This window comes from Trichosurus vulpecula, chromosome 8, assembly GCF_011100635.1.
Source record: "Trichosurus vulpecula isolate mTriVul1 chromosome 8, mTriVul1.pri, whole genome shotgun sequence".
Lineage (NCBI taxonomy): Eukaryota > Metazoa > Chordata > Mammalia > Diprotodontia > Phalangeridae > Trichosurus > Trichosurus vulpecula.
The window spans coordinates 267,390,455-267,411,416 of NC_050580.1; the positions used below are offsets into that span (position 1 = coordinate 267,390,455).

General features: G+C 39.3%; 1 protein-coding gene across 1 annotated transcript in view; it reads left to right on the plus strand.

Annotated features, from left to right (window-relative positions):
• The first annotated feature begins 1,606 nt into the window (after nucleotides 1-1,606).
• Nucleotides 1,607-20,962, plus strand: part of ARHGAP5 (Rho GTPase activating protein 5) — a 106,109-nt gene continuing 86,753 nt past the window's right edge. The window contains exons 1-2 of the mRNA XM_036769577.1: nucleotides 1,607-1,744; nucleotides 13,102-16,979. Of these exons, the coding sequence (XP_036625472.1) occupies nucleotides 13,260-16,979 (3,720 nt within the window). The 5' untranslated portion in view covers nucleotides 1,607-1,744; nucleotides 13,102-13,259. The remainder of the gene's footprint in view (nucleotides 1,745-13,101; nucleotides 16,980-20,962) is intronic.

Below are 20,962 nucleotides of genomic sequence, written 5' to 3' on the forward strand. Positions count from 1 at the left end.
TGTTTAAACTGAGATTTGGCTTAGGACTTGAGTGCCCTCAAAGAATGGATACTACAAACGTGATTTACTAGTGAAATTCCTAGAGGTAAAGCCACAACCTGTGAAAGGATGACTGGAAACAGCGTAAAATTTGTATGTGCTAAAAGCTATAATGCAAGCCACTAAAAAAATAAAACCCAAGGGAGGCTGCTAAAGAGAGATGTTAGTCCAAGGGATGGAATATTAGCACCTTTACAATACTCTTTCCCACGTCTATCTTACCCTCTCTGCTCCTTCCTAGTTATAACCCGTTTCAAAGCAACTTTCTCTTTCTCTCTCTCTCTCCCCCTCCCTCCCTCTCTCTCCTCCCTCCCTCTCCTCTTCTCTCTCCCCCTCCCTCCCCCCCCCCCCCCTCTCTCTCTGTGAATACGGGCCTGAGCCCATATGCCTTACGTTCCTTAAGAAATAGACTCCTCCTCCTCTTGGCTTCAGTAGGAGTTTTGCCTTCCGTGGAAGTATGGCACTGACTCCAATATATACTGCCTCTACTGTGGGTGAACAAATGCTTCTTACTAGTGATTCCCAAGCCAAAGCCGGCCACACACACACACACACACACACACACACACACACACACACACACACACGTCCGTGCAGGCGAGCTTGCGGGTCTCCTTTTCTCTGGTTCGACTTCAGGACCGAAAAGGGATTGATTTTCTCCGTGCACGTCAGATTTTGCAACAGATCCGCGCGATCTGCAGCACAGTGAACTGCCCTGAGCTGCGGAGAGAAAACGAGGAATGAGGAAAGGGAAAACGGGGGCGGTGCTTAGGCTGTGTGGCATGGCGCTTTCAAAGTGTGGAGGGTGGGATCGAGGAGTAGGATGAGGAGGAAGGGAAAAGGAGAGGAAAAAAAAAGACACACACACACGCACACACAATCCGTAATGGGTGAAAGGGAGAAGGTGGGAAGGAAAGGAGTAGGCGAGCGAACCAATGAATAGGGTAAAGTGAGGAAGAAAGGGAGGGGGGATTCAGAAACCAATGGGGGAGCTCGAAGTGGGGGGGGGGCAAGAACCAGGCTCCCCATCCGCTCCCCTCCCCCCGGCTAACTCGCGCCTTCCCCGGCTCCCGGGAGACGAGCACCGGGGCGGGGCTAAGCTGGGAGAGAAGCGGGGGGAGGGAAGGGAGGTGTCGGGGAGGTGAAGCACGGCTGCGGGAGGGGGGGGCGGGGGAGCGGACGCGAGGGCGCGCGCGCGCGCGAGCTCGGAGCCGCGGCGGCGCCTCCGCTCCGGGTGTGGGGTTGTGCGCGCGCGCGTTCCGGCGGCGGTGCGCGCCGGGAGAGATGCTGAGGTAAAGTTCGGGAGAGAGGGAGCGAGAACCGTCAGCGAGGGGGAGCCAGAGCGGCCGCCATTACTGAGCCCAGCGCGGCGGCCGGCCGGCGAGCGGGCTGAGACGGGCGGAGGGGCCTGGGGGTGGGGGGGAAGGGAGAGAGAGAGAGAGGACGACCACCCAGCCGCGGCAGGGCTTGGAGATCTGGGGCGTGGAAGGGGGGGAGGGGGGGTGCCCGGAGGGACGCGGCGGCCGGTGCTGCTGGGAGGCGAGCGGAGAGTGGTGGAGGAGGAGGAGGAGGAGGAGGCGGCGGCGGCGGCGTGAGCTCTCCCCAGGAATGTCGCTGCTGCTGCCGCCGCCACCCCTGCCGCCGCCGCCGCCGCCGCCGGGGCTGCCGCCTTTGAGGAGGAGGCGGAGGAGACCGATCGTGTTAGGTAGGACCCTCTCTGCTCCCCGGGGCCTGGTCGGGGGCGCCCCCTCTCCGCACTCACGCCCGGCGGCCACCACCGCTGTGGCCGCCGGTTGCAGCCAGTTCCAGCAGCTGCCCCCCCCCCTCCAGACCGGGGGGCCGAGGGAGGGGGTGGGGAGAAAGTGTGATCGGGGGTCGGGGGCGGGAGACGGTGAGTGTGAAGGGTAGGGAGAGCCGCTGCTGCCCCCCGGGTGACGCGGCGCACCCGGCCTGGGAGTCGGGGGAGGCTGGAGCCGGCTTCCTAGCTCCCCGCAGCTCCCGGGCCCTGGTGGCGGGCAGCGCGCGGGGGAGGGAGGAGGAAGGTGGCGGTGTCTCTCCCTTCTTCCCTCCCTGGCTTCTCCGGGCTGCTGCGGCTAACGAGTTCCACCTGGAAGGAGGGTTGGGGGGGGGGTGAGGTGGGGGGGGGCTCGTCAGCTGAAGCGGAATCTCCGCTCCGAACTTAATCCCCTCTTGGTGTGAGCGGCCCTTTCACTTTTACTCCGGTCCTTCCCCCACCCCCCACCCCCCGCAAAGATACACACCCCTTCTCTTTTTCCCCTTCGAATTCCCCAGCTCTCGGGGTTCGGAGGGAGAGAAGTTTGGGCTACGCCACCCCCGACGCTAGGTCCTGTCCGTGAACACAACTCCCGAGCCAGCGCCGCATTCCAGTTTCTACGAGAATAACCTCTAGACTCCCAGTCCTTTGGTTTCCACTAAGGAACAAGTATCGGGGTGGGGGTGGGGGGGGGAACCGCGCGGGAGCGCGCGCGCTCTTCTACACACATTAAATATATACACACTTACCCATTCCCCTCCCCCTCCCCGTAGCGTTATTAGAAAGGCTCGTGAGGTGGAGTCTGGAGAAGGCTGTGGACGAGGTGGAAAGGTAGTCGGAAGTGATGGAGAAGCCAGCTCCTAGGACGCTTAGGAAAGCCCTGAGAAAGTTGAAGGAGAGAAGCTTCCACTCTTTTTTCCTATAAAACCTGGGTGTCGGATCTATTTAAATGGGCTCTGAAGTGTTTTAAACCTAGACCACGAGAGGCCTGTAGGTGGGTACGTGCCCGAACTTTGAAGTTTACATCCTCACAGATAATTTGATTTTACTTTGCGATGTTTAGCTAGGCAACAGTGGAAACATTTTGGCTTCGCTGCACCAATCCTTGTTAATGTCTTCAACAGGTGTCTCTTCTTTCTTCCTTTATAATAAAAATCCAATAAACAAAAGCCTGAATTTACAAAAAGAGAAAGTTAGGGAACGATGACTTAGAGTTGCTTCTTGAATGAAGAGATTCTGATTTCTGGTGTAGTGATCTTCGTACTATACCAGGCATTTAGGCACTTAGTATACATCTGGCGTATTAGGCAGTCTAAATTACAGTGTTTTTACCCTTCATGAATTTGTATAACCTGTCCAGTGTCGACCCAGATTACTTATATCCAGAAGCATTACAAAGGAGAGGGAAAGATGAGGTAAAGTGAAAAACCAAAAAAAGAGACTTCTGCAAGGTCACATTAAAAAAAATTTAAGAATGCAAAAACAAGACAAAATACCCCACCCCACCCCAACTTTTCTGGTTATCAAGTCATAACATTATTGTTCTGATTTTCTCCTCTGGTTGAAGGCAACAAGAAAAAAATGAGTTGATTGAAAGACAATATGGTTGTCATGTGTAGAATTCATTTAATTCAGAAGCCTATTATATTGCTTTACTTTGATAACAATTACTAAGTTTCAAGGGGAAAGCATTTTATACTTAATGTAGGTAGGAAGTTCTTTTCATCTGAAGGTGGCCATATTTAAAATTTCCTTCTTAAAGGCATTTTACTATAAGGCATTTTAAAGATAGTACCCTAATTGTTTATCCTAAATGTTTTGAAGTCATAGCTTTAACAAAAATGTTTCACAGACAGTAATGGTACATTGTGTTGCACTTGAAATTTAATTCTTTACTTTCTACCTTGTAAGTGAAGGTCAGAGGATTGAAATTGGTTAAAATGGAGATTATTTGCATTCATTGCTTGGAATTGAAGCTGATTTTCAATTTACAGAAATCCTATGAGTAAGTTTTTTGTTAATTTTGAGAAATCTTAATACTTACTATAGGTTACTTAAGCATTGTAAACACTTTTGACTGCTAATTCTCAGGGTCGATCTGGTTTGTAATGAGCCATTAACCTGCTAAATGTCTTTAAATAAATTTTAAGACTTGGGCTTCAGTTTTCTCATCTAAAAAATGATGTTGAAATAGATGTTTTCTAAGCTTATGAAACTTCTCACTGACTAGTAAGATAGTCAAAAGTTGACAATTTAATCTTAAATTTTGTGTTGAACAGTGTTCAGTTTAATATTTACTAAGTACCTACTGTGTGCAGGGCATTGTGCTAAGCACTCACTGGGTGTGTGTAAAAATGGAAAAAAAAAAAAAAAGATTAAAGTATGCCTCTAAAGGTGTTTACAAAAATCTGATAGCTGAGAATAGGATATGTACACAAACAAGTGCCCAGGAGAGGTTGGAACAGTGCAGTAAGATATCAGTAAGATAGTTTATAGAAATGTCACTTAAAATATATGTTAATTTTCAATTTATAATCATGACCACATATGATAACTGCTGAATTTAATTTTCTTGATGTTAAAGGGGTTCAACCTCTGTAATGGTTTGGAAGTGACTTACTTTGTGTGAAATCTTATCAGGTACTTAAAATTTCTGAGTAAATACCAATTTGGTGTCAATACTTCATTATTCCAATTTGAGTTAATAACTCACTTTTCAGAAATATTGTTTTAGGAACTCTTTCTTGCAGAATCTAATTTTGTCATCTCTTTTTATCTCCATTAAGGTACATGGTAGTAAAACAAACATTCTTCATTCTTGGAAGATTTAAGGTAGCCAGTTTGTTCAGTTGGTAGTTTAAAAAAATTATGATATTGACGTATAGTTTTCATAATATGACAGTTTCATACCTAAAAAGTTTTTTACAGATCACATTTAAAAGGATCTATTGAAACTCAGCCATAAAGGAACAGTGTTGTGAGTTCTTTGGTAAAATGAAAAAGCATTTATTGACTTTACTTTGCTACTTTGGATCTGTGATTTCATCTGTGCTGGGATACTCCCTCCACCGATGGAGATTATGTGTCTTCTAATAATCATGCTCATGGATATGGGGCTGGAAGGGACCTTAGAACTTATCTAGTCCCGCCCCTTCACTTTACAGAGGAGGAAAGGCTGCCCCTCAAGCTTACATAGGTACACCTACAATGTGATAGGCACTAAATGCTTATATCCCATTCGACCCTCACAACAACCTTGTGAGGTAGGTACTATTTATTTTCCCCATTTTACAGTTGAGGAAACCGAGTAAATAGATATTAAGGGGCTTGCCCAGATTACCACAGTTCAGATCTGAACTCAGTTCTTCCAAATTCCAGGTCTTAGCTACTGCTATGTATCAGAGTGGGACTTGACCTCAGATCTAGCATTCTTTCCACTGTGCCATGTTGCCTCCGTAATTCTTGTCCTATTTCTTCCCATAAGTTTTCTCTAGAGGATTTGCTTAACTGGCTGGAGGCTTTCCATCCAGTAAGTATTTAGCACCTGCTGTGTTCAAGGTACTGTGCTAGGTGTTGAGGATACTAAGGCAAAACCAAAAATACCCCTACCCAAGTTACCTTATACTGGAAGAAGAATGTAAAGAAACTCCATATATATTTACAGATATAGATATGGGATATTACATGTAAGCAGATGAGTTTATGCATGTGTGTGTATATATATATATATACACACACACAGACACACACACACACACATATACATATATATATATATATATATATATATATATATATATATATATATATATCTATATCTGTGTGCATCTATATCATGAATGGGGAACAATAAAGAGGCCAGTTTGATTGAAATGTAAATGAATATTGGGGGAGGGGCCTAGTATGAAGTAAGCCTGGAAAAATAGTCTGAGGCCATATTATGAAGGCTTTAAATGTCAAGTGTAGAGGTATTTTTAAAATTTTACAGGCATCAGGGAGCCACTGAAAACTTTTGAGCCCAGCAGTTTCACTGTTGCTAATTTAGGAATATAATTTTGGCAGCTTTGTGTAGGACGAATTGGAGAAGGAAAGACTAGAAACTGAGAGTGCAGTTTAGAAGCTTTTGCATGGTAGTTCCAGTGAGAGCTGGTGAGGTAGGACTTGAACTAGAATCCTGACTATCATTGAACAGGAGTCATAGATGAGAGATAGTGTGAAGATAAGGGTCAACCAGTGTTAGCATCTAAATAGATTTGGGATATGAGGGAGTGTTGTTGGGGATGCCTCAAAAGTTTCAAATATAGATAAGTAGAAGGATAGTGGTGTTTCAAATGAAATCGGGAAATTTGGAGTAGAGGTGGACTGGGAGTAGGGGTGGTTAATTTGGAAGATGATGGTTTCCATTTTGGTAATACTGAGTTTGAGATATCTACAGGACATCCCAGTCTTGAGATGTCCAACATGCAGTAAGGAAAGTAGGAATAGGGATATAGACTCATTTATGTGGAAATAATTGAATGCGTGTTCCTTCCTCTTACATTTGTATTTGAGTTTCATTTAAAAGGAGAATTTCAATGTGCCTGTGGTTCAGTTCATCTATTAGTGTGTCAACATGGTTATTGACCAAAAGATGGCACTTTGCTTATGGAAGTTTAAATCAAAGTTTGTAGGTGGTTCAAGAAATGTGATTCTTGGTACCCACTACTCTCTTTTCTGCCTTTCTGCCTTTGTAATTTTGGTAAGGGTGGGAAAAGTATTGGATTTAGGGCTATTTTGTATTTTTTGTCTGTTACATGGGTTTGTTGGCTCAAAAAATTCAGTATTGGGTGCCCAATTTATTGACACTTTTTTAATTCAGGAATTCCTTTTTTAATAATATCTAAGTAACATGCACATATATTATGTAAACATACATACCCACTCTTAGAAGCACAGATAGATAAGAGATGCATCACTTCACTATCAAGTCTGAAATATTTAGTAATTTGGATGTTTTAGGTAATTTGCAATTTTTAGATTGACTTTTACCTTTTCATTCACATTTGCAATATACTGAATTGGTTTACCTAAATCAGTTCAAATTTACCGCATATCCTATATCTCAGAGATTTGGACTATAAATAGTACATGGGAAAGTTGAAGTGGTGTACTAGAAAGTCCTATGAACTTGAAGACAAAGAGTCTAAGTTTGAATCCTGCTCTGCACCTGAGTACTGTGGGCAAATTATAACATCTGGGACTCAATTTCCTCCTATGTAAAATAGCTTTGGAGCAGGCAGCAGCCAATGTTCTCATAGCCCAAAATATATGATTTGATGGTTAATGATCTTTAGATTTAAAAACTCTTGAGTATGCCTTTTTTAATTGTAAAATAACCCATACAATAAATAAAATTTTCTTATGAACTTAATTATCAGCAAAAAATACATATTTTTAGAAGTTTTAAATTTCCTTCCTCTGGCTCAGAATTAGTTTTAGTTCACTCTTGAATTAACAGAACAAATACTTCTTCACATCTCATGTCTGTGTCCTCAATAGTGCCATGAATAGTACTATTTTAGGTGCTGTGTTCTCTGGGTACTTTCCTCTAGGACCTTATAATCTAGTTAGAGATAAAGCATAAACACAAGAAAAGCTGAAATATAATACAAGCTTTTAATAACAATTCAGGATAATAACAGAAGAGGTGTCAGCAGGCAATTTAACTGGTACTGTTAAGAATAATTTGAATTTTCTCTGTTCTTATTCTGCTTGAATTGACCACCCCCTTCCGCTGGACACTGTCTTCCTTTGGCTTCTGTGACACTTCTCTCTGTCCTTTCCTTAGGCTCCTTTGCTCATTCATTATCCTATTCCTGTTCCACAAACTCTGGCCGGGGCCATATTTCTCTCTATATACTTTGTCTCTTGCCGATCTTATCACCAGCCACTGTTTCAGTTATCTCTATGCCGATCTTAGATCTAGAAATCCAGTGCTAACCTCTCTCCAGAACTCGTCTCACATTACCAATAGCTCTCTGTGCTTCTCTACCTGGATGTTCCATTGGTGTCTTAAATGGAACTCATTGCGTTTCACCCTTTACCTTCAAACTTCCAACTGCCGTTTAAAACTAGTCTACCCTCTCACCTAGTTTTAAACTTTGGAAGTCATCTCTGACTCCTACTCTCTTCATCCTTTACATCCTATCAGATGCCACGTCTAGTTTTCTATAACTCCGCAACTTCTCTCAAATCCATCCCTTTCTTTTCACCTATACCTGGCCTTTCCTGGTTTAGGCATCTATCACCTCTACCTCTTAAAATATCAAGTTTTCTCCAATGCACATGTCAGGAACCAACACTAGGCCAGCCTTTCTTAATCTTCATTCAAATCATCTTAGTTTGTGGCCCTGTCAGTTAGCTGTGTGACTTTAAACCTCCCTGAGTTTCTATTTCCTCATCTTTAAAATATGGTTACTTTTTGTATTAAGTCACAGACTTGTCGGGAGGATCATGTGAGTAAGCATGTAAAGCAGTTTGTAAATCATCATTATTGTCATTTTTGTTACTTCTTAAATTTGCTCTTTCCCATTGATGCTGTTCTAGTTCATGTTCTTTCTTCCTCTGTCTCATCTGTCCCTTTCCAATCCATCCATTATGCTTCAAGAACCTTTTGATCTTCCACATTCCAGGCTCTTTTATGTGGCTTTCATGGGTCTATACTCTTGGCTCACTCTTCATGTTGAATCTTTTTCTTACTACTCCTCAGCTGTCCGGCTGATTGTCTTTACTGTATCCCATACAGCTCATCCTTGTTCTCTAGACTTTCCCTATACAGTTTCTTACCTTTCTCTTCAGTTTTTTTTTTAATTCCTGTTTCTCTGCTACTAAAAATGGAGCTTGTGTTATACTCCATCATATCTCTACCAGATACCTGTATTCTCTGAATACCTACTACATGAATTTGACTTATCTCAGCTATGTTAGGTGTTTGTCAGGTGTTTAGAATCATAAACTCATAGATTTAGAGCTAGAATAGCCCTTAAAAAGTGGTTGAGTCCAGCCTTTATTTTATGGATGAGGAAATTGAGGCACAGAGGTTAAGTGACTTGTCCAGGATCACACTAATGTACTTGAACCACTAGTTGAGTGCCTTATCCACTATTCCACATGCATCTCATTTGTTGTTTATTGCTTGCCAAGAATGATAGCTTAAGTGAAATGAAATGATAGTGGAAAGAAAAATAATTCATCAATAAGAAAAAAAATGTGTATATAATGCAGTATGAAGAGTAACAGCCTTTTTTTTGAAAGGTCTTTCAGAGTAAGGTCTCAGAAACATTAAATCACCAGGATAGATTGCAATTTGAATCTACAGTAAGAGCATTTGTTTTAGGTCAGCGATACTCGGTCTAAAGCTTGTCAAGATAGTACTAATTTTTATTATTGTCTACTAAATTCGAATAGATATCTAACAGTCAAATGTTATTTTAGGTGAAGGTGATAATAAATCTGGTTCTAAAGTTAGAGAGCAGGTGCCCCAAACTAGAGAGTCTTAACTTACACATTTTAAAAGTTATTTGAACATGTAGACTTTGTCTTGACTAAAATTAAGAATTAAAAGTTTTAAACATATGAAATGAGCTTTTATTTTTTTGGTTTCATGATCTCATCTCAAGGCTAGGATTTAGTTTTAGATGCCTAGGAAATGGGGGAGATGTCACTTCAGTTCAACAGACATTTATTGTCTGTTGTCTGCAGAGCACTGTATTAGACAAAATTTGGTTAGGTAATTGCCCTTTTACTTAGGGTGCATAAAGATTAGTAGGGGAGTATGGTACATTGCTACATATTAAATATGTAATTAAATACTTAAAGAGAAGTACAAAGTTCTTTAGGGGGGCTGTGGTGTAGGAGAAAGTCGTTGCCAACTGAGGTAATTATCAGGGAAGGCTTCTTGGAAGAGGTAGTATTTGAGCTAGTCTTTCGACCTTATGACTGATTGTGGTACAAGCCTTAATTTATTATCTCATTAGGAAAGTATATGTAACAGAAGAATCTTGTGTTGAATTATTTAATTATCTTCAGCCTATAGATAGGTTTTTTAAGATAAACCTTAAAATGTTTACTATTTCTCTTATACCTCAAGTAGTAATAAATATATTTTGTTGAAATAACCTGAGAATGTATTGTATCGAAACTGTAGGCTTCATTTGTGCTAGATAAACTTATTTGGTTATTTGTTTAATATGTAGCGAAATTTGGATTTGAACTTGATTCTTCTGAGTTGAATATTTGCAATAAAAGTATTTATTTCATTTGTCAGAGACGGGAGCATTTAACTTCTCAGTTGCATCTCTTCTCTATAGTCTGTTAATCCGGCCTTGGAAATATAAAATATTCAATGTATTTAGGCCTTGAAAATATAAATTCCCTGTCTTCATATTTTAAATTGCAAAAATGACTTCTTTTTAAAGTAATGAGATAATATTTTTAAAGCACTTAGCACAGTGCCTGGACCATAGCAGGTATTATGTAATGCTAGCTGTTAAATATCCCAAAATATTTTTTTAATTTAAATTTATTTATTTAATTAGCATATTTAGTTTTCAGCATTGATCTTCACAATAGTTTGAATTACTTGAGGCTGTATTTCAGGTTGTATTCACTGATCTTTTTGAAAATTAATTCTTCCCTTAAACATAGAAATGAGCATAAGAAAAAACAGCAAGCTACACTTTGACACCACATTAAGACAAATTATCATATGATTACCTAAAGATAGTATTTAGCTGACATACTTAAACATGTATATTGTACATGGTTTCTTAAATCTCTTGGTATAGCATCTCCTGAAATACTTTGGCCGTCGAATTTTTCTGGGCTTGAAAAATTGATGCAACCCATAAATATTGGTGTTTGGCATAAGGAGAATTGGGAAATTTTAGGTAATTAAGCCGTATCCATACCCTCCAAATTTCTGTACATAGGTTCCTTTGATACCTACATAATTTCATGTGTACTACTTTAGAGAAAAATAAATGGCCAGCATAGTAATTCTCTCTTAGGATTCCCATTTATATTACATAGTACATCAAGAATCCTTGGAACATAGTTTGGACAATACTGTTTTAGTGGAATGTTTTAGAAGCACAAGATAAAATGTTGCCTTTAAATAACATCTGCTGTTTAAAATAGCAGTTGTTATTAGGAGGTAAGAGAAAGGAAACTTGTTACTGTCAATTACATCTTCAAATTCTTAATAAATTAAAAGACACCGTTTTCTAGGTCTTCTAAAAGACTATTGTAAAGAAATGGATAGCAGATAGAACTGCATCAAGGTGAATTTAAAGTCGTTTCATTTCTTTTTCTGATACTATTTTACATTGGAGTAGTAAGTTTCCTCAGAATCCAAGCTACATATTTACTTCATTTGAGCAGGTATCCTTTATAGAATTGTACCTTACTATAATGTCTTCAGGAAGTTAGGTGGCACAGTGGATAGAGTGCCAGGGCCTGGAGTCAAAAAGACTCATCTTCCTAAGTGCAATTCTGGCCTCAGACACTAGCTGCGTGACCCTGGGCAAGTCACTTAACCTTGTTTTCCTCAGTTTCTTCATTTGTAAAATGATCTAGAGAAGGAAGTGACAAACCACTCTAGTATCTTTGCCAAGAAAACCCCAAATAGGGTTATGAATTGTTGAATGGGACTGAAAACGATTCAACAACAAATAATGTCTGCAGGGACTTTTCAGTTATATCTGTTGGAGACACTGTTTTCTCTCCTAGACGAAATTAGTCCAGACTGTTTTAAATGTCTAATTCATTGATTTTTATAGCTTTTATATATCACCTTGCTATCCAGCTGTTATTTCTCATTATTGTTAGTGTAAGTTCCTCCTGCAACCTATCCATACTTAATTGTTTCTAGTATACTGTTAAAACTTATGATAGCCAAGTTTATTAAATCAGTAACCTTATCTTGCACAGTTGTAAGGCAGGCTGTAGTTGCTTTTCATACCTCTTCCAGTGGAGTAAAGAACATGGACTTTGTGACAGCTAATTTTGGGCTTGAAGATTTTGGGTTGTTTTCTAGATAGTTGGGATTTCAAGAAATTTGCCAGCTGGACAAGTGGGGTGTTATAAATAAAACCCCTTCTGTATAATGTAACTTTTTTTTATCATTTAAACAATTATGTTTAAAGAATTTTAGAAAATGAGATTTTTTTTCAGTGTTGACTTGATAAAGTGAGGTGCTTTCTTTAAAAAGAAAAGGAAAATGTAAGAATACCACTTACCTTACATTAACTGATGTGGAGCTGAGTATCTTCTACTTCTTTTTTTAGCTCCCTGAGTATGATTGCATATGATTTTCTCATCAGAGTTACCATTCAGTCACTGCCTAATGTACAGATACTGTTGTGAAGAAATTTGATCAAGGTTTTAGAGGAAATACTGGTCCTTTTGTTAGAGAGCCACTTTTATGAAGCTCTATAACTTAACGGGTGAATTGGATAGAATAGGTCATAGGATTGTATATTGAGAACTGGAAGAGACCTTAGAAGTTATCTAGTGTAGTTTTACACATGAGGAAATGGAGGCCCAGAGAGGTTAAGTGACTTACCCAGGATTGCACAGCTAATAAGTGGCAGAAAAAACCAAGATTCAAACCTAGCTATTCTGTCTCCCAACCCAGCACTTTTCTCCCAGATCTGGCTTGTAAGGTGTTGTCAGGAGTATGTTAATTATTAGTAATAGCTCAAAACCTCAGAAAGTTAAAAAGTAGGGAGGAACAGGCTGTTAAAATGTAAATCTCAACGGTGAAGAACATTTGCAAGCAGGATTTTATTTTTCCTTAAGAAAATTTGGTGTTTCACACGAGACTGTAATTTTAAAATTTCTTTAAGACATTCTTTTGAGTCAGCACAGTCTAGTAACTGATAGTAATAACACTCTGCTGTAAGATTCTACGATTCCAAAACCAGTTTCTCATTTGATTTTTAATATAGACCTTGAGGGTAGATAGTGTGTGTAGCAGTGTACCTACTTTGCATATAAGGAAATCGAAGAGTAGAGAGGTATGATATACCCAAGGTCACATAGCTAACAAGTAGATGAACCAGAATTTGAAGTCTCGTCTTCTTCCAAGTCCAGAGCCCCTTCTTCTTTACTAAGCTCACTATCATATATATAACACAAAGAGTTAGACAATACTGTTAAACTGGAATTCATGATTTGCTTTGTGTTGAACAGCTACATTTTATATATTAAATTACTTTAAGAGTTGACTTTTTTTTTCTTTTCTCTAGGAAGATGATCCATATAATCATGAAGACCTACTTTCTGCACAGAAATGAGGAAAATACAATTAGTTCTGAAATTGAAGATCTGTATTTTTGTGAAACTTTTTCAGAATGAGAAATACATTTGGTTACCTTGGTGAACATAGAAGGATGAGAAGAGCGTTATGATGGCAAAAAACAAAGAACCTCGTCCTCCATCCTATGCTATCAGTGTAGTAGGGTTGTCTGGGACTGAAAAGGACAAAGGTAACTGTGGTGTTGGAAAGTCATGCTTGTGCAATAGATTCGTGCGTTCCAAAGCAGATGAATATTACCCTGAGCACACCTCCGTGCTTAGTACAATTGACTTTGGGGGACGAGTAGTCAACAATGATCACTTCTTATACTGGGGTGACGTGACACAAAGCGGTGAAGATGGAATAGAATGTAAGATCCATGTCATTGAACAGACTGAGTTCATTGATGATCAGACTTTCCTGCCTCATCGGAGTACAAATTTGCAACCATATATAAAACGCGCAGCTGCATCCAAATTGCAGTCAGCAGAAAAACTGATGTACATTTGCACTGATCAGTTAGGCTTGGAGCAAGACTTTGATCAGAAACAAATGCCTGAAGGGAAACTCAGTGTAGATGGGTTCTTATTATGCATTGATGTAAGTCAGGGATGCAATAGGAAGTTTGATGATCAACTAAAGTTTGTGAATAACCTATATATACAGCTGTCAAAATCAAAAAAACCGATAATAATAGCAGCAACTAAATGTGATGAATGTGTAGATCATTATCTTCGAGAGGTTCAGGCATTTGCTTCAAACAAAAAGAACCTCATTGTGGTAGAAACTTCAGCACGATTTAATGTCAACGTTGAGACATGTTTCACTGCATTGGTACAAATGTTAGATAAAACCCGTGGCAAACCTAAAATTATTCCCTATCTGGATGCTTATAAAACACAGAGACAACTTGTTGTCACAGCAACAGATAAATTTGAAAAACTTGTGCAAACTGTGAGAGATTATCATGCAACTTGGAAAACTGTTAGTAATAAATTAAAAAATCATCCTGATTATGAAGAGTATATAAACTTAGAGGGAACACGAAAGGCCAGAAACACATTTTCAAAACACACAGAGCAACTCAAACAAGAACATATAAGAAAAAGAAAAGAAGAATACATCAATACACTGCCTAGAGCTTTTAACACTCTTCTGCCAAATCTTGAAGAGATCGAACATTTGAACTGGTCAGAAGCCCTAAAATTAATGGAGACACGGACAGAATTCCCATTGTGTTTTGTGGTGCTAGAAAAAACACCTTGGGATGAAACTGACCACATAGATAAAGTGAATGATAGGCGGATTCCATTTGACCTCCTTAGCACTTTGGAAGCTGAAAAAGTCTACCAGAATCATGTACAGCATCTAATATCTGAGAAGAGGAGGGTGGAAATGAAGGAAAAATTCAAGAAAACTCTGGAAAAAATTCAGTTCATTTCACCTGGACAACCCTGGGAAGAAGTTATGTGTTTTGTAATGGAGGATGAAGCCTTTAAATACATCACTGAGGCTGATAGCAAAGAGGTATATAGTAGGCATCAGCGAGAAATAGTTGAAAAAGCCAAAGAGGAGTTTCAGGAAATGCTTTTTGAACATTCTGAACTTTTTTATGATCTAGATCTTAATGCAACACCCAGTTCAGATAAAATGAGTGAAATTCATACAGTTTTAAGTGAAGAACCCAGATACAAAGCTTTACAGAAACTTGCACCTGATCGAGAGTCTCTTCTACTTAAACATATAGGGTTTGTTTATCATCCCACTAAGGAAACCTGTCTTAGTGGTCAAAATTGCATGGACCTTAAAGTGGAGCAGCTGCTTGCTAATAGTCTTTTACAGTTGGATCATGGTCGCTTACGTTTGTACCACGATAGTGCCAACATAGATAAAGTTAATCTTTTCATTTTGGGAAAGGATGGCCTTGCACAAGAACTAGCAAATGAGATAAGGACACAGTCTACTGATGATGAGTATGCCTTAGATGGAAAAATATATGAACTAGATCTTCGACCAGTTGATTCCAAGTCGCCTTACCTTTTGAGTCAGTTATGGAATGCTGCCTTTAAGCCACATGGATGCTTCTGCGTGTTTAACTCTATTGAGTCACTTAATTTTATTGGGGACTTCATTGGAAAAATAAGAACTGAAGCTTCACAGATTAGGAGAGATAAATATATGGCTAATCTTCCATTTACATTAATATTGGCTAATCAGAGGGACAGTGTTAGCAAAAATTTACCTATTCTCAGGCACCAGGGGCAGCAGTTGGCAAACAAGCTACAGTGTCCTTTTGTAGATGTACCTGCTGGTACGTATCCTCGTAAATTTAATGAGACTCAAATAAAACAAGCTCTAAGGGGAGTATTGGAATCAGTTAAACGCAATTTGGATGTGGTAAGCCCTGTTCCCACCAACAAAGATATATCTGAAGCTGACCTGAGAATTGTTATGTGTGCCATGTGTGGTGATCCATTTAGTGTGGATCTTATTCTTTCCCCATTTCTTGACTCTCATGCTTGTAGTGCTGCTCAAGCTGGACAGAATAACTCTTTAATGCTTGATAAAATCATTGGTGAAAAAAGAAGACGAATACAGATTACAATATTGTCTTACCATTCTTCAATTGGGGTAAGGAAAGATGAACTAGTCCATGGATATATATTAGTTTACTCTGCCAAAAGGAAAGCATCCATGGGAATGCTCCGAGCATTTCTTTCAGAAGTTCAAGATACTATTCCAGTACAGTTGGTGGCAGTTACTGACAGCCAGGCAGATTTTTTTGAGAATGAAGCTATCAAGGAGTTAATGACTGAAGGAGAACACATAGCAACTGAGATCACTGCTAAATTTACAGCATTGTATTCTTTATCTCAGTATCACCGGCAAACTGAGGTTTTTACACTGTTCTTCAGTGATGTTTTAGAGAAAAAAAATATGATAGAAAATTCCTATTTGTCTGATAGTACCAGAGAGTCAACACATCATAATGAGGATGTTTTCCTTCCATCTCCTAGAGATTGTTCTTTTTCCTATACTGGCTATATTGATTCAGAAGATGATACTGAAGCACCACCACCATATAGTCCAATTGGGGATGATGTTCAGTTGCTTCCAACACCTAGTGACCGTTCCAAGTATCGTTTAGATTTAGAAGGAAATGAATACCCAATTCATAGTACTCCAAATTGTCATGATCATGAACGAAATCATAAAGTGCCTCCACCAATAAAACCCAAACCAGTTGTACCTAAGACAAATGTAAAAAAATTGGATCCAAACCTTTTAAAGACAATTGAAGCTGGAATTGGTAAAAACCCAAGAAAAACCTCTCGAGTTCCTTTGGCACACCCTGAAGATATGGATTCCTCAGATAACTACGCAGAACCTGTTGACAGCATTTTTAAACATAAGTGCTACTCTGATGAGATCTATGTTGTCCCAGATGATAGTCAGAATCGTATTATTAAAGTTAGAAACTCATTTGTAAATAATGCCCAGGGAGATGAAGAAAATGGATTTTCTGATAGAACATCAAAGAGTCATGGGGAACGGAGGCCTTCAAAATACAAATACAAGTCAAAGACATTATTCAGCAAAGCCAAATCTTACTATAGGAGAACACATTCAGATGCAAGTGATGATGAGGCCTTTACTACTTCTAAAACAAAAAGAAAAGGAAGGCATCGAGGAAGTGAGGAAGATCCACTCCTTTCTCCTGTGGAAACCTGGAAGGGTGGCATTGATAACCCTGCTATTACTTCAGATCAGGAATTGGATGATAAAAAAATGAAGAAGAAAGCACACAAAGTAAAGGATGATAAAAAGGTAATTGTATTTAAAAATTTGAGTTTTTGATCAAGTTTTAAGATTTCAGTGTTGTCCAAGGTTTTATTTTAGATAGATGTCTACAATTTTAAAAGGCACCGAATTTGATAAATTAACCCAATTCATTCCTAGTGTGGCATTTGTATTCATGAGAAGTTTTATTGTTGTATATCGGATGTTTAGTGAGCAGCCTTTTTCAGTCCTTTCAATCCACACTTGAATAATGATATTCTTTTGAACATTTTATTTTAATTGGATAAGTTATTTTATTCCATTTTTGGCATTGGTTAGTACATCAGTGGGGGACCTGCAGCCTTGAGGCCACATGTGGCCCTCTAGGTCCTCAGGTGCAGCCCTTTGCCTGAATCCAAACTTCACAGAACAAATCCCCTTAATAGGTTTATTAACAAGTCCCCTCAATAAAAGGATTCATTCTGTGAAGTTTGGATTCAGTCAAAGGGCTGCACTTGAGGACCTAGACAGCCATGTGTGGCCTTGAGGCTGCAGGTTCCCCACCCCTGGCCTTTAGTAGTTGTAACTGTTTCTTTTATTTGAATGGGAATTTGATTTGATCTTCTGTCTTTGTTTCTCTTATATACATCCATGTTCCAGGTGGGTAGAATTGTTTGTACCCTGCATGTTATACGAGTAGCCTTTAGGGCCCCAAATAAGAGGCAGTTTAGGTAATTTTCCTGATAGGTTTAAGTGGGAAAACCACCTCCCTCCTTTTTCCTTCTTTCCTTCCTTCTTCTTTTTCTCTTTTTTTTTAAAAAATGTAGTATAGTAATGCCTTACGCACACAGATTCTCAGTATGTTTATTGAATTGAATGTTGTATTTTCCACTTAATACAGTTTTATGCCAGTTGTTTGTGTTAATGAATAGAACCTTTAAATATGTTTTAAAGCCAAAGTTTGTGGATATAACCTTTAAACTTTCTGCAGTGGCTGTGACCTTTTAATGTCGCATGCTGATTGCTGTCCCCATTAATTTATTCTTTCCTGTCGCCATTTATTCTAGAACAGAAATACTTCTTCCTAGAAATGTTTTTATTTGTGTCAGTTTTGTTTTCCCCTTTTTTCAGGAAGTGTATTGAATGCAGGATGTATGATACACTGTGGGTAGGCTGAAAGATTTTAAAAGTTTAGTCCCGTAAAGTTTTTATCTGTTTTACGTTTGCTTAGTACAAAAGGGATGATTTTATACATTTGTGGTAAACATGAGGAGCTTGACAATATGTGGTATGAATACTAGGTCATAATTTTAATTTTTATTAAAATTTATTTTTCAGAATTTGATTTTTCTTTTTGTCCCGGCCTAATTACTTTTGGCTTGGGAGCATATTTATACAGGTGACTGGGAACAAGAAAGAGTTCTTAAAGAATTTATTGGGTTGGCGAACTCTATAAAGAGATTCTTATGATAATGATAATGTCTTGAGCAGTTGTGTTAGAATCTGAATAAAAACATTTGCCAAGATTGTCTGCTGTTTCTCAAACCAGATTAAATTAATTAAAATGAAAATATTTGGAATGTGCATACAGGCCTTCCTATAAAATAAATTATACCTCTGTTCCCTTTACAATTTTCTTTTTAGTATTATTTTATTTAATTTATTTAATGTATTTAGTTTTGAGCAGTGATTTTCACAAGAGTTTGAATTGCGAATTTTCTCCCCATTTCTACCCTCCCGCCCACTCCAAGATGGCGTATATTCTGGTTGCCCCATTCCCCAGTCAGCCCTCCCTTCTGTCCCCCCCACTCCCCTCCCATCCTCTTTTCCCTTCCTCTTTTGTAGGGCAAGATAAATTTCTACACCCCATTGCCTGTGTATCTTATTTCCTAGTTGCAGGCAAAAACTTTTCTTTTTTTTGTTTTTCAATATCTGTTCTTAAAACTTTGAGTTCTGAATTCTCTCCCCTCTTCCCTCCCCACCCTCCCTCCCTAAGAAGGCAAGCAATTCAACATAGGCCACATGCATATCATTATGTAAAACCTTCCACAATACTCATGTTATGAAAGACTAACTATATTTTGCTCCTTCCTAACCTATCCCTCTTTATTGAATTTTCTCCCTTGACCCTGTCCCTTTTTGAAATTGTTTGTTTTTGATTACCTCTTCCCCCTATCTGCCCTCCCTTCTGTCATCCCCCCTTTTTTATCTCCTTCCTCCTTCTTTCCTGTGGGGTAAGATACCCAATTGAGTGTATGTGGTATTCCCTCCTCAGGTCAAATCTGAGGAGAGCAAGATTCACTCATTCCCCCTCACCTGCCCCCTCTTCCCTTCCTACAGAACTGCTTTTTCTTGCCACTTTTATGCAAGATAATTTACCCCATTCTATCCCTTTCTCCCTCTCAATATATTCCTCTCATCCCTTAATTTGATTTTGTTTTTTAGATATCATCCCTTCATATTCAACTCACCCTGTGCCCTCTGTCTATATATATATATGCACACACACATACATATATACATACATACACACATACACACACACGTATATATATATTCCCTTCAGCTACCCTAATACTGAGGTCTCATGAATCATGCACGTCCTCTTTCCAAGTAAGAATGTAAACAAAACAGTTCAACTTTAGTAAGTCCCTTGTGATTTCTCTTTCTTGTTTACCTTTTTCATGCTTCTCTTGATTCTTGTGTTTGAAAGTCAAATTTTCTATTTAGCTCTGGTCTTTTCACTGAGAAAGCTTGAAAATCCTCTATTTTATTGAAAGTCCATATTTTGCGTTGGAGCATGATACTCAGTTTTGCTGGGTAGGTGATTCTAGGTTTTAATCCTAGCTCCATTGACATCTGGAATATCATATTCCAAGCCCTTTGATCCCTTAATGTAGAAGCTGCTAGATCTTGTGTTATCCTGATTGTGTTTCCACAATACTCAAATTGTTTCTTTTTGGCTGCTTGCAGTATTTTCTCCTTGATCTGGGAGCTCTGGACTTTGGCAACAATATTCCTGGGAGTTTTCTTTTTGGGATCTTTTTGAGGAGGTGATCGGTGGATTCTTTCAATTTCTGTTTTACCCTCTGGCTCTAGAATATCAAGGCAGTTCTCCTTGATAATTTCTTGAAAGATGATATCTAGGCTCTTTTTTTGATCATGGCTTTCAAGTAGTCCAATAATTTTTAAATTATCTCTCCTGGATCTATTTTCCAGGTCAGTGGTTTTTCCAATGAGATATTTCACATTGTCTTCCACTTTTTCATTCCTTTGGTTCTGTTTTATAATATCTTGATTTCTCATCAAGTCACTAGCTTCCACTTGCTCCAATGTAATTTTTAAGGTAGTATTTTCTTGAGTGGTCTTTTGGACCTCCTTTTCCATTTGGGTAATTCTGCCTTTCAAGGCATTCTTCTCCTCATTGGCTTTTTGCCATTTGAGTTAGTCTGTTTTTTTTTCCAATTTGTTTGGGGGGGGTGGGCAGGGCAATTGGGGTTAAGTGACTTGCCCAAGGTCACACAGCTAGTATATGTGTCAAGTGTCTGAGGCCGGATTTGAACTCAGGTCCTCCTGACTCCAGGGCCGGTGCTCTACTGACTGCGCCACCTAACTGCCCCAAGTTAGTCTATTTTTTAAAGTGTTGTTTTCTTCAGTATTTTTTTCAGTATTTTTTTGGGTCTCCTTTAGCAAGTCATTGACTTGTTTTTCATGGTTTTCTTGTATCATTCTCATTTCTTGTCCCAAATTTTCCTCTACTTCTCTAACTTGCTTTTCCAAATCCTTTTTGAGCTCTTCCATGGCCTGAGACCAGTTCATGTTTTTCTTGGAGGCTTTTGTTGTAGGCTCTTTGACTTTGTTGACCTACTCTGGCTGTCTGTTTTGGTCTTCTCTGTCACCAAAGAAAGATTCCAAAGTCTGAGACTGAATCTGAGTCCGTTTTCGCTACCTGGCCATGGTCCCAGGCAACTTACTTGAGTTTTTTGTCGGGGTGTCACTACTTGCAGAGTAAAGAGTACTTTGTTCCAAAC